Below are 11312 nucleotides of genomic sequence, written 5' to 3'. Positions count from 1 at the left end.
TTAAGTAACAACACAGGATCAATACTGCCATTAAACTGTTGACCTTTAAACAGAACATTAATCAAATGATTTCAACAACAAATAGTGCACCTAGCAGAGACACTTCAATAATAGCCGGATCAGAACACATCAGCAATAAACTCAGAACAATCAATCACATTTTCTTTACAATCTCTCCACTTCCTTTTTTTTTTTCTTTTTTTAAATCTTTATCGTCCATGTGTGTTTGAGTGCGCACAGTCCAAGTGTGTGTGTGTGTGTGTGTGTGTGTGTGTGTGTGTGTGTGTGTGTGTGTGTGTGTGTGTGTGTGTGAGTGTGTGTGTGTGTGTGTGTGTGTGTGTGTGTGTGTGTGTTTGTGTGAGTGTGTGTGTGACCTAGAGGTGAAGTCTGTCAGGAGGTCTAATCAGCCGTCCGCTCCGTGAGAAGGCCCGGCCCTGTAACTCACGGCATGGTGTACCCCCAGTCTGCGGGGAAGGCCGCAACGACCTCGGGGGTGATGGCCTTGGAGACTCCTCGGGGACGCAGACGACCTCTCTGGCACCCCCCCCACTCGCAGGCTGCTCCGGGGCCGATTCTGGGAGAACTGACGGCTGGAGAAGGGCCGCCTCTGCTGGTCGAAGATCAACCCTGTTGCGCCGATACGTGGTCCCCTCCACACCGACCAGATAGGACCGGAGTCCCAACTGCTGAAGGCACACACCTCTCCTCCATCGGCCCGTATGGGCTGGCCGACGTTCAGCTCCGGCAGATCCTTGGCAGATCTGTCATATGTCAGCTTTGCTGCTTGATGTTTCACTTTCAGCTTGTCAGGAACACCCGTGACGACCTGAGGCACCAGTAGCTGGTCGGCCACAGGGAGAAGGGTTCTCAGTCTCCGCGACATAAGCCGCTGTGCTGGGCTGCAATGCATACCCTCAGTGGGCGTATTTCTCCAATGCAATATGGCCCTCCAGGGGTCCTCTTTGGCACAGTCTGCCCTTCTGCACAGGCTCTTTACAATTTTTACTGCTGACTCCGCTTTGCCGTTAGCCTTTGGGTGCCTCGGTGAGGACATGACATGCTCAAAACCCCACTCTCTCACAAACGGCCGGAACTCTCCACCGGCAAACTGGCCTCCACCATCAGAAATGGCCCTGTCTGGGACACCGTAGCGTGCAAACTGTGCCTTGCATCTACGGATCGTGGTGTCCGCTGATAGGTCAGGGAGCAGGTCGATCTCCCAAAAGTCAGAATAATGGTCCATCAGGAGCAAGAAGTTCTGTGCTGCGTAGCTGTACAGATCCATGCTTACCAGCTGCCAGGGACGTGTGGGGAGCGGGTGTGACATCATAGTCTCTTTCTGTTGTTCGTGTGCATACTCATTGCACACAGAGCGCTACAGGGGTCTCCTCTTTGTGTCCTGGCCATCCCTCCAGCACCACAGACTTAAGTGTTTGAAGACACACATCCTCCTCAGTGTGGGTCCGAATCTGTGCCAGGCGTTGGTTGCTGACATTTAAATAGTCTGCCTGCTGAATGGCCGCCGTGTCACCCTGCTCCTGCTGCATGCTGCAGATCATTTCACGTTGGTACAGTGTGTCTGTTCTCTGTGGCGGGGTGGTGGCTCTGCTGAGCGTGTCACTTATGTACATCTCAGGGCCTGGCTTGTATACCACCGCAAGGCAGTAATTCTGAAGTGTGAGGAGCATGCTCTGAAGGCGCTTTGGCGCACTGAGGAGGGGCTTGGTGAAGATGGACACCAGCAGGCGGTGGTCGGTCTCTGCAGTCACATCACCCCTCCCATATAGATAGTAGTGGAAGCGTTGGCAGGCGAATACGATGCTCAGGCACTCCTTTTCAATCTGTGCATCATTTTGCTCTGTTTGGGTCAATGCCCGGGAGGCGAATGCGACAGGCTGTCCCCCTTGAAGCAAGCAGCATCCCAGACCCGCCTGACTGGAGTCGCTCTGTACGGTGACTGGCTTGCGGACGTCATAGTACCTTAGGACTGGCACCGCTGAAGGATTATTTGAATTATTTGGAAGCTGGAAATATGCAATGTGAAACCTTTTATTTGAAGTAAAGATGTGAACAATAGCTCAAACAAATGGAAAGGCTGTAAGACAAATGAGTGTGTTCTCTATATTGGGCCTGTGTGAAGTTTGACTATTTGAAAAGCATCTCTAATACTGCTTAAGAGCATAGGTAATGTGTTCCTCGTTATTATTGATATGAAAGTAATTAACATGTATTACGTATATTTAGCCAACTATAACAACTATATCTTAAAACATACTTTTAACTTGTGTGTGGTAACCTGAGGCGGGAAGATGGACTCAGGGACAAAGGGCCATAAAGGGGATGTGTGTGTGCTGGCTACAAGATGTGAAATAAGATAAGGAAACTTGTTGTTGAGAGCCGGTTCGTACCAGACACCAAAAGGTGTCTGGTCTTCGTCAAACTGAATGAGACTTTTTGTTTCCGGGTTTCTTCTGCTGTGTCGCACTGATTGGGTGCGACAGGCCATGTGTTGGTCTCTCCCAATAAGATGACCTCTGGGGGAAAGCCCGCACACACCTCCTCCTGTGTTTTAGTATGAAAGACTGTGTTTTCCTTTGGTTCGCGCTCTTGTTTTTCACCGGCCGTTCCTGAGACCTGTCTCACACGGTGGTAGAACCTGAGCCCGGAGTACTCTGCAGAGTGCTTCGTGATTTCTTTGTATTTGTATTGTTACCTTGTATCATTAAAACAAGATTATTGTTTAACTTGTATTCTGGTGTTTCTTAATCCCTTCCTTTTTACGAATTCACCCAGCTTATCAAACGACACGCGGAGACGAGGTTGGTTTTAAACATCCTCCAAATCTCCAACACCGCCGTGACCAGTGCCTTGATTTCCTTCATGGTGGCATCATGTTTGGGCAGCCAGTGCCACATCACATCCTTGTCCAGCAGTCTCCTCAGCGGCTCACATACCGCTGACAAGCGTGGCATGAATCTGGACAGATAGTTCACAAATCCGACACACCGCTGGACCCCTTTTGCGTCTGTGGGGTTTGGCATGTCCAGCACCGCCCTGACTTTGTCAGGGTCAGCCTTGAGGCCCTCCACGGACAGTATGTGGCCGTGGAAGCGGACCTCCTTCACTCGGAACTGCAGATTTTTCAGGCCCAGTCTCAGCTTTACTTCCCTGCATCTGTCCATCAGAGCGATGAGGTTTGTGTCATGGTCGCCATTGGCCTCATCCTCTGCGTCCCCACAGCCGACTACAAGGATGTCATCAGCTATGGCCTCAATCCCTGTCAAGCCGGACAGCAGCTCATGATGCTTCCTCTGATATAGCTCCGGGGCAACTGACACACCGAAAGGAAGTTTCAGCCAGCGTTTCCTACCCCACGGTGTCCACAATGTTGTCATCAGGCTGCTTTCTTCATCCAAGCGGCACTGCAGGAATGCATCACGTGCATCCATCAGGGTGAATATACGTGCCTTTGGCAGCTTATACAACACGTCATCTAAAGTGGGCGTAAGGTAGTGGGACCGTTTCAGAGCACGGTTGAGAGGCTTCGGGTCAATGCATAGTCTCAATTTGTCTTTTTCACTATGACTAGATTGCTAATCCAGTCCGTGGGTTGAGTGACTGTGGTCAAGTGTCCCTCCTCTTCATATCGATCAAGCTGAGCCTTAACAGCTGCCTTGAGGGCCACTGGAACGTTCCTGGGAGCACACTGCACTGGTGTCACAGTGCTGTCCAGCTCAAAGTGAATATCCCCAGGCAGATACTCAACAGGGCTGATGAACACGTCGTGGTAGGTGCTGACAAGACACTCCTTGGTCAGGTCTCCCTTCCTGCAGTGCTCCACCTTATTCAGCTCCTCAGGAATGGTGAAGCGTATCAGACCAAGTCTCTCACATGTCTCACCCGAAAGCAAGGGCCTCTGGCCAGTATGCACGATCTCAAAGTCCAGTCTGTGCGTCTTACCCCTAATGACGCATTGTGTGCTGTACACACCTAATGAGCTCATCCACTCACTGTTATATAGTTTTAATCTGGTGAGACTCTTCAGAAGAGGCGTTCTCGGCGCTAGTCGCGTCTTGTCCTTGATGCTCATCACATTGCAAGTGGCTCCAGAGTCGAGCTGGCCCCTCTGAACCCCACTTTGCAGTGGCAGGTTGACAAACCACTTTTTACCTTGAGTGTTCACAGCCCCCACGCTTTCCGCTGTGTACACATCTCTCTCATCGCTGTCCTCCAGTTCCCCTGGCAACGGGTCATCCACAGCATTCAACTGGCGTGCCTGCTGGCCTCTTTTCATGCATACTTTTGCAAAATGGTTAGCAGTGCCACACGAGTGGCACGATTTACCAAAAGCAGGGCACAGGTCCCGCCCACGCTTGTGCCGTGTGCCACAGTACTTGCATTCGCCAGCGTCTCTCATGCTCTGTGGTTGTGCAGATGTGTTGTTGGACTCGGATGGCCTGCTGGCAGACCTCCGTCCATATCGCTGTCCTTGTGTGTCATTAATGCTGTCCCCAGGTCCAGAGCTGCCCAGTGACATGGTTTTTAACTTGCTGTCCATGACCTCGGCTGCACGGCAAATTTTAATGGCCTCGTCCAATTTAAGGTCCTTTTCCCTTAGTAAGCGACGTCTAGCACCCTCGTCACTTATCCCGAGAACAAGCCTGTCCCTTATGAGTTCATCTTTTATAGCTCCATATTCACAAGAGACAGCCTTTTCCCTCAGCCTGGTAGCAAACGCATCCAAGAGCTCTCCATCCTCTTGTTTAAGGTTGCCAAAAACGTACCTCTCAAAGATTACGTTATTTGCGGGCGTGAAGTATTGCTCCAGTGCCACCAGTATATCACCCGCATCCTTTTGTTGGTCCGCGGTGATTCCCAGGTTGTGTTTGTAAACATGGCGGCAGTCATTCCCCATTAGCCTCCTGAGCGCAGCTGCTTGTACCGGCTTTTCTTTCTCGCTGAGCCCGGTCGCAAGCAGATAATCCTCAAATTCTGCTCGAAAGCTCATCCAGTTGCCGTGGATGTCCCCCGCCATCTTCATAGGCTCCGGAGGTGGAATGCTGGATGCCATTGTTCCAACGTGACGCTAATGCTAACAGGCTAACTGAAACTGCTAAACCTCACCAAAACAAATAAATGCACTCCGTCTCAGCGACGGACAGTAGCATGCAGTCCACAGCTGGGTCCTATTTGAGCTTCTGACACCATGTTTGTAGATGTAGGTGCATTAATAAACAAGGCAAGTCAGGCTGTGTCTCAACGCCGTGTATTCACATTAAGCAGGTAATCATACAACTGAGGTAGAGTCACGTGAGGCAGATATATATATATAACACAGGCACAATACGTCCACAGGGTGGAGCTGCAACCTAGCCTAAACCATTCTGTAACAGTTGTGTTTAATATTCATGAGAATATTTGTCATTGTTCAAATGATAATAAACATTTGAATAAGCATATTTGTCTACTCATATGTTGATAAGAGTATTCAAAATTTGAAAAATATTCCTCTAAGGTACATTTAGAATAGATCCAAAATGTGCGATTAATAGCGATTAACTATGGACAATCATGCGATTAATCGCTATTAAATATGTTAATCGACTGACAGCCCTAATTTTATGTAATTATTAACAAATATACTAAGTCTGACATCTTCATTGAAATGTTACAATCTTTCAGGGAACATCCTCTAAAAAGCTCACGAAACAAATATCAGTTCACAGAAATGTTATTTCATTTTTACAAGTGGCATGTTTGTATTGAACAGGTCATTAAACAGTGGAATACAACGATTGTAAACTATTGGAAAGCACGGGAAATGTGTGTGCATTGAGATTAACCATTAAGATGATATAAACATGAAGTCATGAACCCTAACCCAGACATTACTTGTCTAACTTGAACCTAAAACACTTGTAGTCTCTGCTGACGCACAACAAGGGGAATGTCAACACAGACACCTGTCAGCACTCTGCTGTTCCTCAGCGCCACTCCCCCTCCCTCCGCTGAAATTATGAATGTAAAGCGTATAGTAATCAGATAACACGGCAGGGTCCGTGACAGTTTGTTTTTATCTGATTTCAAATAAAAAAGTCTTGGTTTTTAGAATATTAAACTTGTTTCGCCAAATTCAGATGATAAATACAGCCTTTAAGCTTTTAACGGCATAATGACAAGAGGCTACTTGACGTCACAGCAGACACAACAACAGCTGGTGTTTCTAGTGAGGGTTTCCCGGGAAACAAACACAATACACACAAACGCCTCACAGATTATTTCGCGGTATTTGGCTGCCGAACGAAATCATGTACGCAGATCGCGACGTAACTAGGAGTCTAGTGGACGGTATCAGTACTACAAGTTTTTTTTTATTAATTACGTTGTTTATAAATTAATCTCAGGGCCGCCATTTGCCCATCCCTGCTGTAGCTGCTGTGAATATGAGGATAACGGCTTTGAATCTTTGAATGCTGTTCAGATTGAGAGCCAAAAATCCCAAACTTGCAAATGTGGAAATTTAAATCAATTTAATCTGATCAAATTAGACCAGATGGACAGTTATAATTTAAGGTAATAATAAGCTGATAAAGGTAGGCAGGTCAATCTCATTTATAAAGGCAACGTATTCTGTCCCCTTATTTAGTTCACTTTATTTCTATTCAAATGAGATGAATGAACTTCAACATTTCATTCCATACATTTTTGTGTGTGTGCAGAGGTTACACGATTTCAGATCATTTAGCTTTTAATCAGAATCAGAAATCCTTTATTTGTCCAATCAGAAAATGTACAGCGTTATAGCAAAGGGACAGTGCAGATACAAAGGCAGATATAGAATGAGTACACTTACATATTAAATGAACTAAGTAAACATTCATGGTAACAAAATAATAAGCAGCAGTATTTAAAGTACATGAACACATACGTCTTGAAATAGCAGCCTGTTAAATCATCAATTAGATATAGAAAGGTGTATAATGCAAAGTGTTACTTCACTACAGAGTTTTTAAAGTTTTAGAAGGCAGTAACAATATCATGTAGGAGATGAAATAAAGAAGTAAAGAATTATACTTTATCCTGATGGGAACGTTTAAAAGGAACCACTTCAAAATGTAAATTGTATTTGTGATCTGTCAGTATAAGATTAGGGGAATGTGTTTCCTGTAAATGTAATAGAAAAGGCAGTTTGGTTGTGAGGAGAGGAAACTGGAGAACAGACGTTCTGCTGCTTTCACTCAGATTCACTTTATTAAGTTCATCTGGTCGGAGACAGTCTTTACTGACTTCATTCAATGGACCATTTCAAACCAGTTTCTTAATCACCCCAATACATTATAATTGTACAACGTGTAGAAGAAGAGCTTTCACTGACTGCAGCAACAGATTGTGGTCACTTTCTGAAGAAGGTCAGACCTTTAAAGACAACATGTATAACTCCTGTTCTGACTCAAACTGAACTCATCTGTTAGAGGTTATTCCTAACCCCAGCTAGCAGCAGATCTTTACACAGGATGTATATCTTGGACATGTTGAGGCCGTACATCATAGGGCTGAAGAGAGGCTGGCATGTGAGGGCATATAATGATAAAAATATTCTCAACATGTTGGGTACGCCGCTCATATTAAACCTGCTCTGTGATACTTCAAAAAATGCCCCGAAGGAGAAGTTGATGAGGGAAGCGAGGTGAGGTGTGCAGGTGCTGAGAGCTTTCTGTTTGCTCTGCTTACAGCCAGAGAAACACACTCTGAGGATCCTCATGTACGAGAACACGATCAGAGACACAGGAAACATGATCATGAAAAAAGTAAAAATGAGACCATACACATTATTGACTGTAGTGTCAGAGCAAGCCAGCTTAACAATGGAGTAGTTATCACAGTAAACTTTGTTAATGATGTTCCCACACAGCTGTAGAGACACACTCAGTGATATTAGAATCCAAATTGCAATGAAAGGCAATAACCATGTCATTGTTATAAGCATTGCAACCTTTTTAAACGTCATACGTGTGTTATATTGCAGAGGATAACAGATAGCAAGATATCTGTCATAAGACATGACGGCTAAATTAATGAATTCCACACACACATATGTATGCAATGAATAAATCTGCAGGAAGCAGAGCGGAGCAGAGACAGTGTGAATGTCAGAGAGGATCTGAACCAGAAGGAATGGAAACAGCCCTGAACTACCATACAGTTCATTTACAAACAGGCTGCACAGAAAAAGGTACATAGGTTCATGTAAGCTCCTGTTCACACAGATAACCACAATCAGCAACACGTTGGCACCTATGATACACACATATAAACACATGACAATCATGAAGAACAAGTATTTAAAAACCCCCGTGTCGAAGTAGGACACCATAGTGAAATATGAAATGTGAGTAGAGTTCACCATGATCCTCCTGTGGTTCTTCAAGCATCACAACATGAGCAGTGCATTACCTGGATGTAGATGTCACTTTAAACATGGCAACAACAGTGAACACATGTTCCTCATCATGAGAACACATAAGACAGATGATCCAAACTGAGCGTCCTATAGTAATGTGTATAATACAGAGATCCAGAGTGTGTGAGGTGCTGCTCTCCTCACTGAGCTGAAACTCTGAGCTGCTGCTTTTACCTTCTGTCTGCAGCTCACTGACGTCATCCTTCAGGGATCCTCCTTCCCACCAGATACAGAAGGGGTGCTTTCAATCCGTCAATCCAAATTATTTTAATGTCACCCAGCTGAACTACGGTATAGGCCTGTCCTTAAAGAATGCAGACAATTCTTTGTTTGGTCCAGATGGCATCTAGGTTTCTAGTCGTCACCATCTAGGTTTCTAGTCGTGACCATCTTGGTTTCTAGTCGTCAACATCTTGGTTTCTAGTCGTCACCATCTTGGTTTGTAGTCGCCACCATCTTATTTTCTAGTCGTCACCATCTTGGTTTGTAGTCGCCACCATCTTATTTTCTAGTCGTCACCATCTTGGTTTGTAGTCGTCACCATCTTGGTTTGTAGTCTTCACCATCTTGGTTTGTAGTCGCCACCATCTTATTTTCTAGTCGTCACCATCTTGGTTTGTAGTCGCCACCATCTTATTTTCTAGTCGTCACCATCTTGGTTTCTAGTCGCCACCATCTTATTTTCTAGTCGTCACTATCTTGGTTTGTATTCGCCACCATCTTATTTTCTAGTCGTGACCATCTTGGTTTCTAGTCGTCAACATCTTGGTTTCTAGTCGTCACCATCTTGGTTTGTAGTCGCCACCATCTTATTTTCTAGTCGTCACCATCTTGGTTTGTAGTCGTCACCATCGTATTTTCTAGTCGTCACCATCTTGGTTTGTAGTCGCCACCATCTTATTTTCTAGTCGTCACCATCTTGGTTTCTAGTCGCCACCATCTTATTTTCTAGTCGTCACCATCTTGGTTTCTAGTCGTCACCATCTTGGTTTGTAGTCTTCACCATCTTGGTTTGTAGTCGCCACCATCTTATTTTCTAGTCGCCACCATCTTATTTTCTAGTCGTCACAATCACGGTTTGTAGTCTTCACCATCTTGGTTTGTAGTCGACACCATCTTGGTTTATGGTCGCCACCATCTTGGTTTGTAGTCGTGACCATCTTGGTTTGTAGTCTTCACCATCTTGGTTTCTAGTCATCACCATCTTGGTTTGTAGTCGTCACCATCTTGGTTTCTAGTCCTCACCATCTTGGTTTGTAGTAAACACCATCTTTGTTTGTAGTCGTCAACATCTTGGTTTCTAGTCGTCACCATCTTGGTTTCTAGTCATAACAACTTGGTTTATGGTCTTTACCATCTTAGTTTGTAGTCTTCAACATTTTGGCTTCTAGTCGTCACCATCTTGGTTTCTGCTCTTCAACATCTTGGTTTCTGATCCTCTCCATCTTGGTTTCTGGTCGTCAACATCTTGGTTTCTAGTCCTCACCATCTTAGTTTCTTGTCGTCAACATCTTTGTTTGTAGTCGTCACAATCTTGGTTTGTAATCTTCACCGTCTTGGTTTCTAGTCATCACCATCTTGGTTTTTGCACTTCACCATCTTGGTTTATGGTTGTCACCTTCTTGGTTTATGGTCGTCACCATATTGGTTTCTAGTCGTCACCATCTTAGTTTCTAGTCGTCACCATCTTAGTTTCTTGTCGTCAATATCTTAGTTTCTAGTCGTCACCATCTTAGTTTCTTGTCGTCAATATCTTGGTTTCTAGTCGTCACCATCATTGTTTGTAGTCGTCACAATCTTGGTTTGTAGTCGACACCATCTCGGTTTGCATTCTTCACCGTCTTGGTTTCTAGTCATCACCATCTTGGTTTTTGCCCGTCACCATCTTGGTTTATGGTTGTCACCATCTTGGTTTATGGTCGTCACCATATTGGTTTCTAGTCGTCACCATCTTAGTTTCTAGTCCTCACCATCTTGTTTTCTTGTCGTCAACATCTTGGTTTCAATTCGTCAACATCTTGGTTTTCTAGTCGTGACCATCTTGGTTTGTAGACGTCTCCATCTCGGTTTGTAATCTTCACCATCTTGGTTTCTAGTCATCACCATCTTGGTTAGGAGTCCTCACCATCTTGGTTTCTAATCGTCACCATCTTAGTTTCTTGTCGCCAATATCTTGGTTTCTAGTCATCACCATCTTGGTTTTTGCACGTCACCATCTTGGTTTATGGTTGTCACCTTCTTGGTTTATGGTCGTCACCATATTGGTTTCTAGTCGTCACCATCTTGGTTTCAAGTCTTCAACATCTTGTTTTGTAGTCGTGACCATCTTGGTTTCTAGTCGTGACCATCTTGGTTTGTAGTCTTCACCATCTTGGTTTCTAGTCATCACCATCTTGTATGTAGTCTTCACCATCTTGGTTTCTAGTCCTCACCATCTTGGTTTGTAGTCAACACCATCTTTGTTTCTGTTTGTCAGCATTTTAGTTTCTGTTCGTCAACATCTTGGTTAGTAGTCGACACCATCTTTGTTTGTAGTCGTCAACATCTTGGTTTCTAGTCGTCACCATCTTGGTTTTTGCATATCACCATCTTAGTTTGTAGTCGTCAACATCTTGGTTTCTAGTCTTCACCGTTTTGGCTTCTAGTCGTCACCATCTTGGTTTTTGCACATCACCATGTTGGTTTATGGTCATCACCATCTTGGTTTCAAGTCGTCAACAACTTTGTTTCTATTCGTCACCATCTTGGTTTCTGCTCTTCAACATCTTGGTTTCTGATCCTCTCCATCTTGGTTTCTGGTCGTCAACATCTTGGTTTGTATTCTTCACCGTCTTGGTTTCTAGTCATCACC

General features: G+C 44.9%; 1 protein-coding gene across 1 annotated transcript; it reads right to left on the bottom strand.

The window, feature by feature from the left end:
- Positions 1 to 7468: 7468 nt before the first annotated feature.
- LOC307035021 (olfactory receptor 11A1-like) lies at positions 7469 to 8407 on the bottom strand (the record flags this gene model as incomplete). Its single annotated transcript, XM_079673946.1, has 1 exon — positions 7469 to 8407. One exon carries the CDS (start codon positions 8405 to 8407, stop codon positions 7469 to 7471), a length of 939 nt encoding a protein of 312 aa, XP_079530072.1.
- Between the last annotated feature and the right edge of the window lie 2905 nt (positions 8408 to 11312).

Source organism: Notothenia rossii (assembly GCF_949606895.1).
Source record: "Notothenia rossii genome assembly, chromosome: 4".
NCBI classification, from domain to species: Eukaryota; Metazoa; Chordata; class Actinopteri; order Perciformes; family Nototheniidae; genus Notothenia; species Notothenia rossii.
The sequence above is the reverse complement of the archived record's forward strand: the minus strand, read 5'-3'. Positions and strand labels throughout refer to the sequence as shown.